This window comes from Megascapheus bottae, chromosome 9 (assembly GCF_031878675.1).
Source record: "Megascapheus bottae isolate mThoBot1 chromosome 9, mThoBot2.hap1, whole genome shotgun sequence".
NCBI classification, from domain to species: domain Eukaryota; kingdom Metazoa; phylum Chordata; class Mammalia; order Rodentia; family Geomyidae; genus Megascapheus; species Megascapheus bottae.
The window spans coordinates 40,211,684-40,231,521 of record NC_143517.1 but is presented as its reverse complement, the minus strand read 5'-3'; the positions used below and the strand labels follow the sequence as shown (position 1 = coordinate 40,231,521).

The 19,838-nt window shown below is 38.4% G+C and overlaps 1 protein-coding gene across 1 annotated transcript in view; it reads left to right on the top strand.

The window, feature by feature from the left end:
- Rgs22 (regulator of G protein signaling 22) overlaps nt 1-19,838 on the top strand; it is a 102,311-nt gene that overhangs the window by 11,736 nt on the left and 70,737 nt on the right. Inside the window, exons 4-7 of the mRNA XM_090339142.1 lie at nt 12,191-12,412; nt 14,245-14,330; nt 15,051-15,219; nt 17,552-17,681. Of these exons, the coding sequence (XP_090195268.1) occupies nt 12,191-12,412; nt 14,245-14,330; nt 15,051-15,219; nt 17,552-17,681 (607 nt within the window). The remainder of the gene's footprint in view (nt 1-12,190; nt 12,413-14,244; nt 14,331-15,050; nt 15,220-17,551; nt 17,682-19,838) is intronic.

Genomic DNA, 19,838 nt, shown 5'->3' with positions numbered 1-19,838 from the left:
TAAATTTTGGTTAATTTTTCTTTCATTTATTTTCTTTTAGGAGTTACATTGTAAATGTCTTTTTCTTCTGCACCTCTCAAAACTTGGAGAACAATCTTTTTATTTTCACATTTTCCATGTAAGTTCCTTGAAATAACATCAATCAAAAGGCATTCTAATCTTTTCCCCTGCTTCCTCTCTTCTCTAATCTCCACTTCCCACCAGAACCAAGTGCAAGGTGAGCTTGTGAAGGTAAACATAAAATATAGGCCCTCTGGCCATCTAGATTTCTGAGGATTTGAAAACTGTTTCCACATCTGTTGTGACAAGGTCTGTGGCAAAAATGGGCCTAGCAATTGGATTCTCTGGCTTTTGCATTTCTTTCTATTACATGAACACACCCTTGGGACACACTGTAAGATCCAGAAATTGATGGCTGGTAGCCTGCCTCCATGTTATTTTTTGATGAGGGGAATCCAGGACAGTTGCCGCTATTATAAATGATTATGGCACTTTCTAAATCCTAGCTTTCATAACTTCATTCTGTTTGTTCTTGTGCCAAGTTCACATTCAGATATTGTTTTCATTTGGTGTCAGGGAGTTTTTTTTTCTTTCTGTCAACTCTTTATGGACAAGTGTTTGCTTATTAAGTTTTCTTCTGTGCTATCGTGTGAAAATATTTTTTTCCTTTTGGTTTTATTTTGTGTGTGTTATGCTCAGTGACTGTTGTGGGATTGAGTAGAAGAGCCACTTCGATTTAGGTTGGTCCTCTGTGGGTGGTTTCAAATGTTTGTGACATTTATAGTTTGCAGAAGCTGAAGGGGTGGCCTGTCTATACTCTCCTTGCAAGGATAGGTATGTCATGTGTTTGCCAGACCATGCTCTGCTATGTTCTTTTGGAATTTTAACCATAACTTCTTTTTTTGGACTGATTCTCTACACTTTAAAAAAATCTGTAAACTGTTACAATTTCTTGCAGCTTTATGAAAGTTATATGTTATATGGATTGTGGGATGAGAGGGAGTTGGAGAGAAAAGAGAAAAAGAAGAAACAGAGAAGGAGAGAGGAGAGGGAAATGAGTGAGAGGAAGGAGGGAGACACTGGGCGTGATAGTCTCTTGCCAAATTTCAAAGAGAGGTTGATCGTGCTTTCAGAGGTTGGTTTTTAAAGGTATTGATGGAGTTCTAGGTTTAGCATTTGTAACTATGAGTGTCTTGATACATCTTGTAGTTCCAATGTAACACATTTAAATTACCTAACATAACTCATTTCATTAACTAAGGACATTTTCTATGCATTTTATGTGACATATTGTCTTCCCGTCTTATTGGTGGCTGTCTAATAAACAGTTTACAGTTAAACATCTAAAATGACAATAAACATAGATTAAAAGAAGTTGTTATTGGTAACTGACTTGTTATGTTTAACTAGTCAGATGGTTTTTATTCACTGACAAGGATGCATGTTTAAAACATAGATTTGGTGCTCAATTAGTAAAGACAGAGCTAGAGTGGAGATGAACATGTATTAAATTAACCTAGTCATTAGTTTTTAATTTAAATACTGTTCAACTAAATATTTTGGCACCCAGTAAGTTTTAGTGGTGCTGGGCTGGCAATTTAAGCACATCACTAATTATTCACAGGTTTTTTCCCTCCTCTTTTCAAAGAAATGTGGAACCAGCAATTTATTGTGGTAAAAATATTTTCATGCACTCACTTTTTCTGTGAAAATATTTTTCACACATGGATGACTAGTACTACAAAGTTAGCTTTCACCACTTTCAGATCAATTCATTTTAGAACTTTTGGAAAATGATACCCTTGAAGTAAGAAACGAAGTAAGGAAAGGGCAGCGTGAGGCAGCTTGGAGAAGATTGGGTTCAGGCTCAAACAGAAGACTTCTTCCCCCCATCATATGATTAAAAGCTGAGCATTGTTTGAATCAGCTTTTGGGGGAAAAATAATTCCTATAATTCATTTCTGTCTCTCTTATCCCATGCCTTTATTTTTAGAAGTTTGATAATTGGTAAAAGCCAAAGGATTTGATGTTAGGAGATAACTCTTCTTAATCAGGCAGCAGGAATTTAGGTCAGAATGAAAGGGTAGGGTCTTTCATGTACAGAGCATAGAGGAACACCTGCTCCTAAGCCGTGAGTGTACGAGAGGGTCGGCATGAGGGAATGGACGGGACGTAGGCATTGGACCTGGTCTTAATGTGGACGCTTCTCTCATCAGGTGATCATTTTTCAGCATCCTTCTAAAGCAATGAGTCCCAACTCTGAGCATGCTTTAGAATTACTTAAGTTGAGAGAATGCTATGCCCCATCCCATGTCTGATTTTAGGGAAGGCCACAGGAGTTGAGATTTCTTTCGTGTTCCTAGATGATGGTGATGTGAGCACTTTGAGACCACTGATTGGGAAGAATGTACTGACAGCGTGGAATGGCAGGTCCATGATGAACCAGTCCTCTGCCTTTCTCTCTAAGATTGTTCTGGTTCTTTCCCCCTCACATATTAAAATTTAATAGTGCTATTATACTCATAAACTGATGTGTTGAAATGAAACCCCTCTATACAATTATTTACAAATAAGAACAATTAAAACAATTAGCAATGCCAGATGGCTTACTGTTCATTAAAATGTCCTATTACTCTGTGCCCTGTGATTTGATGCATTGACTCTTTTGCTGAATTTTTCTCTCTTTTGCCTACCTGATAAACCCAACATTCAGCATTCTATTTTTTTTGTTGTTGTTGGTCATTGGGTTTGAACTCTGGGCCTGAGCACTGTCCCTAAGCTCTTCAGTTCAAGGCTACCCCCATATCCCTTGAGCCACAGCCCCACTTCTGGTTTTCTGGTGGTTAATTGGAGATAAGAGTCTCACAGCTTTTTTACATGATCCTCAGATCATATACAACTTTGAACCATGATCCTCAGATTTCAGCCTCCTGAGTAGCTAGGATTACAGGTATGAGCCATCTTGCCTGGCTTATCATTCACTTTCTCTATTCTTCTTCCTTGATTTCTTCTTCTTTTAAAAATTGTTGTTATAAAGGTGATGTACAGTGCAGTTACAGTTACATAAATCAGGTAATGAATACATTTCTTTTTGGATAATGTCACTGCTTCATTCTCCCTTAATTTCTTGAAGACGGTGAATCCTTACTTTAATCACACCACTTTGTACATCTATTGTGCTTTTCCTGGGTTAAAGTCCTCCTGCGATATACAACACATCATGCAAGTTGAACTCTTCAGGCTTTGCAGAGACCAGAGTGAGTTAAAGATTGACGATGATCTTGTGTGTTGTACCGGTCCATGAACACATGTGAGAAGGAAGATGAAGTTTTCTTATTCTCTAATAAATGTCCTCTTCCTACTTTACTTTTTTCCCCTCTTCCTACTTTTCAATAGGCTATATTGTTATGCTAAGGACAATTCTACTGCTAAACATAATTTTGTTGTACACGAGCTTTACCAAATTCACCGCTCCATATGATCCTTAACTGAGGAATCAGTATTCATTCTCATGCCGAAAGAAAACTGATCAACTTAAGAACAGTGCTGAAGACAAGATGATCCTTTCTTATTCAAATTTGTTTGTTATGATAAAGGTCATGTACAGAGAGGTTATAGTTACATAAATCAGTCCTTTCTTCTATAAAAGAAAAAATAGAACATTTATTTATACTTAAAAAGATTCTTATTTTGAACATCAAGTTTAAAAGTTATAATTTTGAAACATAATCTCTCTGCGTTGTCTAAGCTTGTTTCAAACTCCTGGACTGTAGCAATTATCCTGCCACTGTTCCCAGCTTATAACTATTCTAACATGTACTTATATTTGTTTTTAAAACAATCTCACTATGCAGTCCAGGTTGGCCACAAACTCGAGATCTTCCCGCCTCAAACTCCCAGGTGCTAGAATACATTTCTTTTTTGAAGTAGGAATATTTTGTGTCATTTTATCACAAGGACGTTTGATTCTAATATTCCTTGTTTGCTTTTCCTTTTACCTTTGCTGTGTTGAAGCTTTTTAGTCAAACATGATCTCTTGTCAATCATTGCTTACAATTTCTGAGCTATTCTATTCAGGAAGTTACTGCCTATACTAATATGTTTTAGCATTTCCCCTATTCTTTCTATAGTGCAGTCAATGTTTAAGGTCTTATCTTAAAATCCTTGATTCGTTTTGTACTGGTATTGGAATAAAAAGAGAAATTAAAGTTCAATCTTATGTGTGTAGATATCCAGTTTTTCCAGTACTTCTTGTGGAAGATGCTACATTTTCTCCAGTCTACATTTTGGCTTCTTTAGACAAAAATCATATTGTAACTGCATGAATTTATTCCTAGAGTTTTTTTTAATTCAATTGTGTTGCTCTCCAGCAACACCTGTATGGGAGGGACACCCAGGGCCAGCCTGTAGTCCCAAGGAGCCCAGCGAGATGGCAAATATCGATAACCCAGCCCTCCCCCAATTACCAGGGAAAAAACAACACTGAGCCAGGAGCTGTGTCAGCCATGAAAGCACAGCAGATCTCCCGTTTATTGCGTTGGGCACTTAGTTATAGACTGTGGGGGAAAGAGGAGATAGGAAAGGGAAGAGGAACCAATAGAAAAAGGCCAAGGTGCTATCACCAAGGGTCAGGGCACACGTTCAAGTTTTGAAATACTGGATGGGACTGGTGCAGGAAAGCGCTCGCGGGCTGAGAACGTGTGCTCAGGACTTCAGTTGAGTCACATACATGGAAATACCTCAAGAGAGGTATGCGAGGAATGTGAATACCTCAAGAGAGGCATGCCAGGAATGCCTAGCCAAAGCCCTTTAATGGCCTCTGAGCCTGAATGGTGAACAGGCCCCAGAGACAGCGACCAGGCCCCAACAAATTGGTCTTCCTGTCTGTTTTATTTTTTAATTAAAGAATTTATTAACATTGATTTTTACATCATATTTCAAATGATGTATTTAACATTCATGTCTGTTTTTGTGTCAGTACCATTCTGTTTTCTTTACTATTGTTCTAGACTATAATTTGAAATTGGGTATCCAATCTCTATGGGATGGTTCTATCTTATCTACTTCAAGTCTTTCTCCTATGTTGAAGTGTTCTACCCATCACCATTCTAGTTTGATTACAATTGCATGGAACTTCTGTGAGTTACCCAAAGATGCCACATTTCTGCCTCTGTGCCTTTACTAGTAAAATCAGAATGCAAACACCGTAGGTTTGAATCTCAGCTCTCCATTAACTTCATGGAGTTATTACTTTAGCAAAAAGCCTAGCATAATGTGGTCAGTACATGCACATTAGTTTTCTTATATGTGAAGCAATATAATGAAGAAGGGATGCACTTTTTACACAGGACAGACTCATTTCTAGAGCTCTTATCATGTCATGGCTCTAAATCCATAGCTTATCACTTCACCATATCAAGCATTCACTTTATGTAAAATAAAAAAGTACCTTAGGAAAGTGGAACAATTCAAGATAAGGCGCCAGTCACATCCCCAGCCCAGGGCAGATATTCCATAAGCTAGTTATAGTCTCCTGTTATTTCTGCCAATTATATCAAAACTATTCGATGCCACAAAGTAGTTCTAAATTCATTTATGGGTTTGTCTGATTATTTTTGCCAGTCTGGGGCCTTGAACTCAGGGCCTGAGCACTGTCCTTGGGCTTTCTCAAGTCTAGAGCTCTACCACTTGAGCCACAGCACCACTTCCAGCTTTTTTCTATGTATGTGGTAGCAAGGTATCAAACCCGAGTCTTCATGCATGCTAGGCAAGCACTCTACTATGAGGCCAAACTCTGGCCCTGTTTGTCTAAATTTTTATCTACGGATCTTTTTGCTTGATTTGTAGGATTTTTTTCTTTTTCCATTGATGGTCAACATTCTTTTGTTTTTTTGATTTTTTTATTTAAATTTTATTATCAGGGTTATGTATAGGGGGTTTGCAGTTACATCTGAAAGGTAGTGAGTACATTATTTCTTGAACATTGTTACCCCTTCCAATCTCCCCCCCCTTCTTTCTCTCCCCTGACCTCTCCCAAGATGTAAAGTTCATTTCCAACACGTTGTCTTATGAATATCACTGTTACACTGGTTCATCCTTTGCCCTTTGTCTTATCATCTTTTTAATTTTTTTTTTAAATAGAGGGGTTACAATTACATTCACCAGATAGTAGATGCATTACTTCTCAGACACTGATAACCCCTTCTCATGTTTTTCCCCCCATTTCCCTTCCCCACCCCCCCAACCATCTTGTTTTTCCCCCTTCCCTATCCTATTTCAAATAAACAAATAAACATATATATAATATACCAGGTAACAAAGTCAGATACAGTAACATTATGAGATTAACCAAAGGGCAACAAAAGAGGAGAGAAATAACATAGTGCAAAGAAAACCTAAGAACAACAATCACATAAGATAAACAATATCCTAGAGATTCTTTCATTTAGTCTCATCCTACATTACCTTATACATAGGTTTTGCCTATTATAATCCTCTGCTAGAATAGTCCTAGATGTGTACTAATTATTATAAACGAGGGAAACCATTGAGCCTAAGTTCCTTTGGGTCTGGCTTACTTCACTTGATATGATTTTTTCCAGGTCTTTCTATTTCCTTACAAATGGGGCGATGTCATTCTTTCTGATGGCAGCATAGAATTCCATTGTATAAAGGTACATCTTCTTGATCTAATCATCTACTGAGGGGCATCTGGGTTGGTTCCATATCTTTGCTAAGATAAATAGTGGTGGAATGAACATTGTTGTGCTAGTAGCTTTAGTATGTCCTTGTTTCTGGACATTTGGGTAAATGCCAAGGAGTGGAATTGCTGGGTCCTAGGGGAGCTCTATGTTTAGTCTTTTGAGGAACCACCATATTGCTTTCCATAGTGGTTGAAGGAGTTTATACTCCTGGCCACATCGCCGCAAGTGTCTGTTGTTACTAGATTTCTTGAGCATGGCCATTCTAACTGGCGGGAGGTGGAATTTCAAAGTTGTTTTGATTTGCATTTCTTTTATGGCCAGAGATGTTGACCATTTCTTCATGTATCTATGGGCCATTCTTATTTCCTCTTCAGAGAAGTCTCTCTTTAAGTCTTTAGCCCATCTTTTAATGGGATGGTTGTTTCTTTGAAGATTTCTTTTGGAGATTCAATTTTTTTTTAGCTGTAGATGTATTTTAGATATTAGACATTTGTCTGTTGCATGGCTAGTGAAGATCTTCTCCCACTCTGTGGGCTTTCTGTTTAGCTTGTTAGATATGTCCTTTGCCATACAGAAGCTCTGCAGTTTAATGCAGTCCCATTTGTCCAAACTTTCTTTAATTTGTTGTGTTTTGGAGTCTTTATTAAGAAAATTTCAACCTGTGCCAAGGAGACCTAGTGTATCTCCTATTCCTTCTTGTAAAGTTTTCACGGTATCTGTTTTTAAGATGGTCAACATTCTTTACTTTGGATTATCACACCTTTGTGTTCCACTGGCTATCAGATTTGAGGGTAGGAGGCAGAAAAAAAAGAAAGGAAAAAAACAAATAAAGGTGAAACTGGCTCACTTGTTCTATAGTACTAAAACAAATCAGTTCCAGATGATCTTTTATATTACAGTGCTTCCTTCCCTGCCCCATTAAAATTTGGTGTTCATTTTCTGCCACATTTAATTTAGTTCCATTTCCCAAACCAGATAAAGTTGGTCCATGATATCAGCACTTTTTTATCTCTATAGTCTAGTAGGAGTATGCCTGTTTGAGTTCCATATTTGGCAGACAGATGCAGGAAACAATAAATTCTGTGTATTAAAGAAAACTACATAATTACCTATAAAGGTAATTGTTCATACTTAATTATTGAGCTCTACTTTCAATTTGGGGGCAAGTCTTAGCTCTGAGGTTTCTATTGAGATACTTATCTCAAGCTCTATGAATTTGATTGTGGAATTGAGTGATTGTTCTTACCAAGGCTTGAACTCAGGTCTTCATGCTCTCATAGCTTTTGCACTAGTGCTCTTACCCCTTGAGCCATGCCTGCCTCCAATCTAGCTATTTGTCGTCTCCTCCTCCTCCTCCTCCTCCTCCTTCTTTTAGTTTTGATACCAGTCCTGGGGCTTGAACTCAGGATCGGACACTGTCCCTGAGCCTTTGTGCTCAAGGTTAGCACTCTGCCACTTGAGCCACAGGGCCACTTCCAGCTTTGTAGGGGTTAATTGTTGGAGATGATAGATTCATGGACTTCCCTACCAGAGCTGGCTTTGAACTGTAATCCTCAGATCTCAGCCTCTTGAGTAGCTAGGATCACAGATGTGAGCCACTGGAGCTGGGCCCCAATCTAGCTTTTATGGTGATTAATTGCAGATAAAGTCTATCCGACTTTTGAAAATCCAGGCTGGCTTAGAATGTTGAGCTTCAAATCTTTTCAGCACCTATGATTACAGGCATGAGCCACGGTACCTGGCCTAACCATGTGCTTTACATCCCTTAGAAAAGCAGACAGACTTTAGATACATGATATAATCTCAGATCTACATATTCAGATACATATTTTATATATTTCTAGCTCCAATATTTTTTAATTTTTTAATTGTAATTAATAAAAGGGTTGCATGATATTTGCCAGATAGAAGGTGTGTTAATTCACATACATTGATACCCTTTCACATGTCTTGGTAACCATTACCCTCCCCCCACCCCCTCACCCATCTTGGTTTTCCCCCCTTCCCTATCAAATTTCAAATAACCAAATACAAATAAATTCAATATATCAGATAACAAAGTGAGATACGGTAACAATATGAGATACCCAAGGGACAGCAAAGGAGATGAGAGATAACATAGTACATTAAGTACAACAATCATTCATTATATGGCTTTTGTTTCAATATCCTGGAGGTCCTTTCAATTAGCTTCATACTATATGTCCTTATGTATCAAGGTTTTGCTCTATTGCAGATCTCTGCTAGTAGAGCCCCAAGGTTTCTACTGATTATGACAAATGAGAGAAACCATTGAGCCTAAGTTCCTTTGAGTCTGGCTTACTTCACTTAATATGATTTTAAAGTCTTTCCATTTCCTAACAAATGGGTCGATGTCGTTCTTTCTGACAGCAACATAGAATTCCATTGTGTACAAATACCACAACTTGTTGATCCACTCATCAACTGAGGGACATCTAGGTTGGTTCCATATCTTTGCTATGGTCAATAGTGCTGCAATGAACATTGTTGTGCTAGTGGATTTAGTATGCCCTTGTTTCTGGATGGTTGGGTAAATGCCAAGTAGTGGAATTGCTGGGTCATAGGGGAGCTCTATGTTTAGCCTTTTGAGGCACTGCCACACTGCTTTCCATAGTGGTTGAACGAGTTTGCACTCCCACCAACAGTGTAGTAGTGATCCCTCCTGGCCACATCCCCTCCAGCATCTGTTATTATTCGTTTTCCTGATCCTGGCCATTCTAACTGGAGTGAGGAGGAATCTTAGAGTTGTTTTGATTTGCATTTCTTTTATGACCAGAAATGTTGAGCATTTCTTCATGTGTCTATAGGCCATTTTTGTTTCTTCTTCAGAGAAGACTCTCTTTAAGTCTTTGGCCCATTTTTTTAATGGGATGGTTGTTACTTTGGAGATTAGTTTTGGAGTGATTCAATTTTTTGAGTTGTTGATATATTTTAGATATGAGGCCTTTGTCTGTTGTTTGGTTGGTGAAGATCTTCTCCCACTCTGTAGGCTTTCTAGTTAATTTACTAGCTATGTCCTTTGCCCTATAGAAGCTCCGCAGTTTAATGCAGTCCCACTTATCCAGCCTTTCTCTGATTTGTTGTGATTCTTGGTCCTTATTAAGAAAGTTTCGACCTGTGCCAAAATCACATGGTTGTCTCAATAGATGCAGAAAAGGCATTTGACAAGATCCAGCACCCCTTTATGTTAAAAGCTCTGGAGAAACTAGGAATCCATGGAACATTCCTCAATATAATAAAGGCTGTGTATGACAAACCCACTGCTAGTATTACACTTAATGGTGAAAATCTAAAGCCATTCCCTCTAAAATCAGGAACAAGACAAGGATGCCCACTCTCTCCACTCCTCTTTAACATAGTATTAGAATTCCTAGCCAGTGCAATAAGGCAAGAAGCAAGCATAAAGGGGATCCAAGTAGGGAAAGAGGAAGTAAAACTATCCCTCTTTGCAGATGACATGATTCTGTATTTAAAGAATCCTGTAGACTCTACTCCCAAGCTCCTTGAGCTGATTCAAAACTTTGGAAGGGTAGCAGGCTATAAAATTAACCCCCCAAAATCAACTGCCTTCTTTTATGCCAACAGTGAGAGGAACGAGGCAATAATCAGGAAAACAACTCCTTTCACAATAGCCTCAAAGAAAATAAAGTACCTAGGAATTAGCTTAACTAAGAATGTAAAGGACCTTTTTGATGAAAACTTTAAAACCCTAAAAAAGGAAATTAAAGCAGAATTAAGGAAATGGAAAAACCTCCCATGCTTCCGGATTGGAAGAATCAACATTGTGAAAATGACAATCTTGCCAAGGGCTATCTACAAATTCAACGCAATACCCATCAATGTCCCAATGGCATTCTTTAAAGAAATAGAAGAGGCAATTCAAAATTTCATATGGAATAATAAAAGACCCCGTATAGCAAAAACACTTCTTAGCAGAAAGAACAGTGCTGGAAGAATTTCAATTCCAAACTTTAGACTCTATTACAGGGCTATAATTATCAAAACAGCTTGGTACTGGCACAAGAACAGGCCTGAAGACCAACGGAATAGAACTGAGGACCCAGATATTAAACCACACACCAATGGCCACCTAATCTTTGACAAGGGAGCCAAAAAAATAGAATGGAAGAAAGACAGCCTCTTCAACAAGTGGTGCTGGCAGAACTGGTTAAGCACCTGCAGAAAACTAAAGTTGGATCCTTCTTTGTCACCCTGCACTAGAATTAACTCCAAATGGATCAAAGACCTGTAGGTAAAAGCTGACACACTGAAAACTTTACAGGAAGGAATAGGAGATACTCTAGCTCCAATCTTACAACGACATCCTACCACTTATTTTAACTGTAGTGTATATAGAAACCCCTTAGTGAAACTTGAATCAATGAACACTTACCATGGAGCAGTGTTTGATGTCTTCTACCATTTAGTTAAACATATATAAACTTATATGAATGAGTGAACTGTTCACTAGATATTCTAAAATAAGTGAATATTATGGAAAAGGGACCTGATTCTGCATTAGAAATATTGACTTCTTTGTTTCTCATGAGGGCACTTGGGCTTGAATTCAGGGCCTGGACCCCGTCCATTAGCTTTTTCATTCATGGCTGGCACTCCACCATTTGAGCCATAATTCTACTTCTGGCTTTTTGCTGCTTAGTTGGAGAAAAGAGTCTCACAGACTTTCTTGTCCAGATTGGCTTTAAAACTGTGATCTTCGGATCTCAGTCTTCTGACTTGGTAGAATTATAGGTGTGAGCCACTGGTGCCTAAATCACCAGTTACTGCTAATGGATATTAAAGACCTAAAGGTATTCAGCGATTGACCTGAAGTCACAGATCTACTTATTAACAGACTGGAATTGAACAGGCTGAAGACTCCTGACTGTTGTATACCATCTAGTAGGCTTTAAATAAAAGTTGGCAGCAATTAATAATTACTGGGAAAAGCTCAGACATGTTATTGTCTTGCAGTGTAAGGAATGTTGTTGAACTAATTTTAAATGAGGAACATATTATGCATAGTTTTCTCCTTTTGGGGAAAGGAGATTGTTTGCTTCCATGATTCTTGGAAATAAAACAGATAATGGGAGTATTATTTATTCTTTGTTCGTTCTTAGCTCGTAGTGCACCGTTTCTACTTCTAAGAGGGTAACATGGCTTTGTAAAAACCAGGGTTATATTTTTCTCTAGATTCAAAGGATCACAGAGGTAAGATGTTTATATAAAAGGAACTTTTGCTATAGCTTACATCGACACCTTATGGCATAAATTCATTGGTGAGAAAAGTCACTGGATCTAACAGACCTCTTACCAAGGGATTTTAGAACTCATAGTAAAGAGGAGGAAATGACTAAACATACAAGAGTAAGAATGCGTGCACATATATAAATATTAAGTCCTCCTTAAAGATGGTGAATTTCTGAGTTAAATTTTTTTTTCAATTTTCCTATATGATCTTACAGACATTTTCAGAAGCAATTAGGTTCAATATGGATTATGGTGTTTTTGAAATAATTAATGAAGCTCCACAACTTCTAGAAAAGCAGTTGAAAAAGATCTTATTAAACCAGCAACCTCGAAATCCCATCTATGATGTTATAAGGAAAGGAAAAAATGAGGCCAAACCTATTCAAATGCATGTCCGCAGTGACGAGGAGACCATTAATGTCAACTACAACATTATGGTAAGAAAATATAGTTGAATTTACATTTTGCAAGATAGAGCATCTGACAAAATTAATATGAAGGTCCTGGAGCTTCCATTTCTGAAATATAGGTATTTACTGTGCTGTACTTACTACATCCTTAGTTCATGATGAATAGCCAAATTGGACTAGAAGTTTTCTTTGATTCTTTAATGGATGTTTTTGCTGGGCCAGAGAAAACTACTGTGTGCCGTTTTCCAACTGTGGGAGCCTAATGTCTTTCTGCTACATGGTGAATACTTTGCACCTTTGTAAACACCAGTTCATCAGATGCTGCAGCACTGTATTGTGACCACTCACTTTTCTCACTGGGATCTGCCATGGTCAGTGTGTTGACACTAATGCCAAAGCACAACTCTTCATGTAGCAGATGGTCCATGGGAACCATGTAAATGCAGACATGTTTCCCTACTTGACATATGTGTTTTATTGGTTGTTTTATTTATTAGTAGCATTTTCTTGAGGTTTTCACGTTCTTTTATATCTGGGAAAAGTAAATATAAGGAAGAAAATTGTGTCCATATAAAGGTGAATGTCTTAGGATAAGTCGTAGCTTCATAAACACTCAATAATTTTGTACTGGATGCATAACCACAGGTAAAATCTAAATTCCTTAATGTTAAGTTTTTTTCTCTACAATGAAACTCCTGCCTACTTCGTCAACTTTCCTCCTTCATTCCTAAGATGAACCCTGACATCTAATACTACTAGCTTTGTTTCTTTCTTCTTGTACTCACCCTTAGGCCTCTACCAAGCTAGTCATGTTTTCAGTCTGAGTTCAGGGCATGATCTATGGAAAAATTCTTCTGCATTTGGAGCCCATAGGCTCCCACAAAAGCCTACACTATGATGCCTGAAGTACTCTACTGTATATTAACCTTGATATCTCCAGGAGAGTGCTGGGGAAATGTTAAATATTGAACAAAAAAGAATTCTAAAACTAGAACAAGGTCTTTTGGTGGTCTTTTTAGTGATGGTTCCTTTTCTGTTTGTGATTATTCTTTACTCATTCTATCTATCTATCTATCTATCTATCTATCTATCTATCTATCTATCTATCTACCTACCTATCTATCTAGATAGCTAGTTATTTGTTTTTGCCAGTCCTGGGGCATGAATTCAGGGCCTTGGCACTGTCCTTGAGCTTGTTCAAAGCTAATATGCTACCACTTGAGCCACAGCACTACTTCTGCCTTTTTCTATGTATGTGGTATCAAGAAATTGAACCAAGGCCTTCATGCATGCTAGGAAGCACTCAACCACTAGGCCAAATTCCTGACCCTCTTTACTCATTTTATAGCAGCAAAAATACTAAAGCTAGCTAGGTGCCAGTGGCTCATGTCTGCAATCCTGTGGCTCAGGAGGCTGGAGCTTTAGTTCAAGTAACAGTGTACTAGCTTTTAGCAAAAAAAAGCCCCAAATCCAATGCTGGAGTTCTGAGTTTAAGCCCTAGGACCAACACACACACACACACACACACACACACACACACACACACACACACACACACACACACACACACACACACACACACACACCTAAAGCTGAACTGGCTTCCCCCAACCCCTGCCATCATTCTTCCTCCTCTTCCAATAAGTTACTCACTTTTCTGAACTGAATTTAGAGATGTGGAGAGGTGTAAGGGGCATGTGTGCCCTGATTCACATTTGTGGCTCAGCATCCTTGTTCTCTCTTGTGGAAACAGAAGTTCCTAGTGATAGAGATTGTATTGTTCTCATGGCTAGGCCTCAGTTGTCCTGAAAGATGATTTTCTTTGACATGCTTTATCTTTTTTCACTTTCTCCTCATAGTGTCTCAATCGTGAACAAGGTATTAAATGGATCAAAAAAGAAAGACTTCCAGCATTTCTGGAAAGTGATTGTTATTTTGAATACAGGTATTGTAGTCTCATCAACATACATATTTTTCCATGTATTTTTTCACCTAAAGCTATTTTTATGTGATTAGCAACATATACCTTTTTGATCATTGTACTTTTTTTTTTTGCCAGTCCTGGGGCTTGAACTCATTGCCTGGACATTGTCCTTGGGCTTTCTCAAAGCTAGAGCTCTCTACCACTTGAGCCACAGCACCACTTCTGGCTTCTTCTATGTATGTGGTACTGAGGAATCAAATCTGGGTCTTTGTGCATGGTAGGCAAACACTCTACCATTAGGTCAAACTCCTGGCAGATCATTATACTTTTAAATTTACCTTTAAATTATCCTTACACGAACTTATTAATGCTATAATGATAGTGATATTTAAATACCAGTGTTTATCAATGATTAAAGTATTTGTTAATCAGAAGGAATGCCAGAACAGAATTGAGGTGTTCCTTTCTATATCCTAGCTTTTGGAGTGTAAATATGTAATGTTCTCAAATTTTATGAGTTTAAATTTTGCTTAGAACATGCACTTTTCAATAAAAATAAAACACAAATTATTAATGAATAAATCCTATGTAACATTGTTAACTTCATCAGAGCCTAAGGGAATCATCCTACGGAGTTAGGAGAGATTGGCTTAAATCTACAAATTCCAACTTTAGTTTTTGTTCTCCTGAATTCTATCATAACTGAAACTTATCATAAAATTTGTGATTTCTAAAATGCAGGTTAGCCAAATTGGTCTCACAAGTAAGATGGAGCAAGTCAGGTATGAACTTTATCATAGGTGCAAATTTTGCCCCCTGGATCATAAGAAAAACACCCAGTCCACAGCCTTCCCTTACTGATGAAGATGATCTGATAATTATGAAAAAGTTCTACATTTCTCTTGGTGAGGTAAAAGTATTATTTTTTCCTAAATTTGTCATTTCACTAAAACTTCATTTCTGAGGCATGAATTTCATTTGTAGCACTCGAACAGGGAAAAGGATGTAAAATACCTCACAGGCACAATTAAGAATGATTCTTTATTAGAAATAGTTAAGCTGACATTTTTTTCTCTGTACTATTTCACCTGAAATACAATTAAAAGTATTATTCTCATGTCTGAAATAACAGAAGCAAGATTGAAGAACACACTCAGCTTCACCTAGAAAGCAAGGATAGTTTGTGTTTTATTCCAAAATTATTGGTATTTGGATTCAATTAATTTTGTACACAAAAAATGGTTGAGTTTTCTTTCTATTGTTTAGATAATTACTTAGTAGTAAAATCCATTGTAATAATAAAAGATAAGTTTATCTTCCATGATTGCACAAATATTGAGTCACATGAGTACATTTGGATAGATGTGCTCTAGAGCTACTGGTCCTTTCTGGTTGTCATAGTGTAGTGAAGCCCATGCTTTCCCAGTACTCTGGTTCTACTCTAAGTCGCAGGTCCTTGAGATCCATGCATAAAAACCCTCCAGGGTGTCTCACAAAGAAGTCTCACAAGGAGAAAGTTTAGCAAGGATTTATTTGAGTGTGGTGGGTTTCAAGTAGGGAAAAACAGAAAGAGAGAAACATTTCCTTCTCCCTAGGCTGGAAGTGGAGCTAAAGACTCCACAACATGCTTCTGATACACTAGTGTAGATGAAATAAGCAAGGACAAATATGTGGCCTGAATCCCGTTAGTCTTAATCCCCATCCATGGCAGACCATCCATCTGCTGAGCTAGGATATAGCTCCAAGTTCTCAACAAAATACTGAAGACAATTGATCAAAAATGTTATATAAGAGGAAACCTTGGGGCCAGGAGTTTGGCCTAGTGGTAGAGTGCTTGCCTAGCATGAACGAAGACCCAGGTTCGATTCCTCGGTACCCCACATACATAGCAAAAAGCTGGAAGTGGTGCTTGAGCCTCAAGTGGTAGAGCTCTAGCCTTGAGAAAGTCCAAGGACAGTGCTCAAGCCCTGAGCTCAAGTCCAGGACTGGCAAAAAAAAAAAAAAAAGAGGAAACCTCTTTTCTGTCTATGTTACAGTGGACACTCTTAGGTTACTTGAACTTTTTTCTTTTCATTTGTAGCTCCTAGTTAGTGTGGGCTATAGACATTGCAATAATATTTATCAAAAGTGTTAAAAATTTCACCACTTCCATTATTTTTGCTGAATGATATTTGGTGGTGTACTAAAGGGATATTTTCCGCCTTCTTTCTTATACTTACTTTTAAATATTTATTTTTCTCTTAGACACTGTACCAATGTCAGGAACGTCATAAAATATGCACTAATTGTTAGGACCAATAAACATGTCAAGGGAAGATCAATCCAGGGAATTATTAGTTCTGGCTCTTTGTATGTGAAGTTAATAAAATGAAGAAAAAAGACAATTATGAGTCTGGGAAGCAGAGAGTGGGAGTAGAGAAGTATTTCATGGCTGTATGACATACTTCTTTCTTTGCTAATTGCTATAAAAATCTAGATTAAAATTTTCTTCCTATTATTCCTTTAGCCAATACATTTCAGTACCATTTTCTTTTTTATATAGAATAGTTTTCGGTTACACATAGCATAGCATTGACTAATGTTATAAAATTTGTCTATTTTGTGACTGTGAAATTTTATTTTTATCTTTAAGTAGTTGTACAAAGGAGTTGCCATTCAACAAAGTAGTATATGAATACAATGAATATTGATCAATGTCGCCTCTTTCATCATTCTCCTCCATCTCTCCTAACCTCACCCCTTCACTCAATTTTCTAAATTTTGTAGGATATGCACTGAACTTTTTTTTGCCAGTCCTGGGTCATGAACTGGGCCTGGGCACTGTCCTTGAGCTTTCTCAAGACCAGCTCTCTACCACTTGAGCCTCAGCACCACTTTTGGCTTTTTCTGTGTATGTGGTAACCGAGTAATCAAAGCCAGGGCTTCATGCATGTTCCACCACTAGGCCATGCTCCTTGACCTGCAATGATTTTTGTTTTTTGTCAGTTGTGGGGCTTGAACTCTGGGCCTGGGCACTGTCCCTGAGCCTTTCAGCTCAAGGCTACCACCCTACCCCTGGGTCTGGACATTGTCCCTGAAATTTTCAGCCCAAGGCTACCACCCTACCCCTTGAGCCTCAGCTCCACTTCCCTTCATGCCACTATATTTCTTCTGTATACTTCAATACCACCCCAAAGTGTGTATGTATGTATTTTCAGATTAATTCTATCTTTTGTTAAAATAATATGTCTCTTTCTCCCTAGGCCTCCTACACCCAAACAAAAGATTGGTTTTCACTAGCAAAACAAAGTGAGCAAATGGTCTCCACCTTTTCCTTACCCTGCTCTATATCCCACAGCAAAATCATGCCACCAGTTATTCCATCTGTTTCGGGTAAGTGAAAGAAAGGATAAAAATTACTTCAGAGCTCTTCTTCAAGTCTTTTGTTCGGTTTAATCTTTCAGGACAGTGCTCGTGGATGGGGGAGAAATAAAAATCAACCGCACAGCCCCTGGCTCTATTTTACTTCCTACTGTTTGTTCTTGAGAATGGGATCTTGCTACATGCTATATTCTTGCCTCAACATGTGAGTGCTGGGAGTATAAGCTTGCACCAACACACTTTGCTCACTTTCTACTGCTTTTGGAGAAGCAAGTTGATATACTGAAAATGGGGTGGGTTTAGAATCTCATTGAAACACTTATTAGCTGTGTGATTTTTTTTCTTCTTCTTTGCTAGTCCTTGGACTTGAACTCAGGGCTTCAGCACTGTCCCTGAGCCTCTTTTGCTTAAGGCTAGCACCTCAGCACCACTCCAGCTTTTTCTGTTTATGTGGTATGGAGAAATTGAACCCAGGGCTTCATTTATGCTGGGCAAGCACTCTAGCACTAGGCCACACTCCCAGCCCTTTGCTATGGTTCTTTTGTTTTTGTATTTTTTGCCAATCCTGGGCTTGAGCTCAAGGCCTGATCATTGTCCTTGGACTTTCTCAAGGCTAGAGTTCTACTACTTGAGCCTCAGCACCACTTCCGGCTTTTTTCTATGTATGTGATACCAAGGACTCGAACCCGAGTCTTTGTGCATGCTAGGCAAGCACTCTACTACTAGGCCAAACTCCTGGCCCTGCTGGGCGAATTTTTAAAAGCATTTTTCTACTTGGAACCCCCTTTTGTTGGTCAAATGTTGGGCTTGAACTCAGGGCCTACCTGCTGTCCCTGAGACTTTTTGCTCGAAGCTACTCTACCACTTTGAGTCACAGCTCTATTTCTGGTTTTCCAGTGGTTAATTGAAGGTAAGAGTCTCATGGATTTTCCTGCCTGGGCTGGCTTTGAACTGAGCTTCCTGAGTAGCTAGTGACCTGGGTTTTAGGTTACTTATTGATTTTTTTTGCCATTTAACACAGCAGTTTATGTGCAAAATGCATCTTGATCTGTGTTATCACTTTAACATCCTCAACCCTCTTCAATTCACCCTTTCCCTTTCTCAGTTCTGTAGTATGTGCAATGAATTCTTGCCTGCATTCTCTCTGCTTCCTCCCTCCTCTCTCTCTCTCTCTCTCTCTCTCTCTCTCTCTCTCTCTCTCTCTCTCTCTCTCTCTCTCTCTCTCTCTCTCTCTCTCTCTCTCTTTCTTTCCTGTCCTGAACTTGGGTTTGAACTCAGGGCCTGGGCACTGTCCCTGAGCTTCTTTTGCTAAAGGCTAGCACTCTACCACTTGAGCTGCAGCACCACTTTTGGCTTTTTCTGTTTATGTGGTACTGAGAAATTGAACTCAGGGCTTCATGCATGCTAGGCAAGCACTCTAACACTAAACCACATGCCCAGTCCTATGCTTCCACTCTTTATTCTTCTACTCCTTTGTTCTTTTGCAAGTACCCATTTCTGGGACTTTTTTTTTGCTGAGCTTTGACTTAGTCAAAAGTGTAAAAGAATTACACTGTTTGCTTCTCCATAGAGTCTGTTACATTACAATTAATTCATTTTTAACCCCTTGCTTGCTACCCAGGATGTTTACTTATACATTTATAGGCATATTCTAGCCTACCACAAATGAGGGAAACCGTACAACCTGTGTTTCTGTGGGTCTGGTTTACTTTGTTTTTGTTTTAAGCTGACTACTTTGGAAAGCAGATAAACTTCTATTTGGGGAGCTTTTATGAGTGACTCAAACAGAAGGAACACGCTAGAAATGGAAGTCATCAACTGTGATCTTGCTAATGAAAAACATCTAAATGTGACTCAGAGGATTTTAACTCTAATCACTGTGAAAAGCATTGGGAACTTCTGGGGAGATAAATCTGGATGCTTTAGGATTGCGCCTATCTGAGTCTATCTGTTGAGGGTAGAAAAAAAAAACTTCCTGGATAATTGTTTTTCTTGTTTCCTCAAAATATTAAAGGAGAAGGTAGAGAATAAATAAGCAAATACATAGAAAGGGGTAGGGAGACAATGATGAGTGGAGATGCCTGCCTTTTCGTCTACTCCAGCATTCCCCTTGTTCTGGGGATCCCCATTTCCCTTCATAGGTTCATAAAGGCTAACTCACTCTCTCTC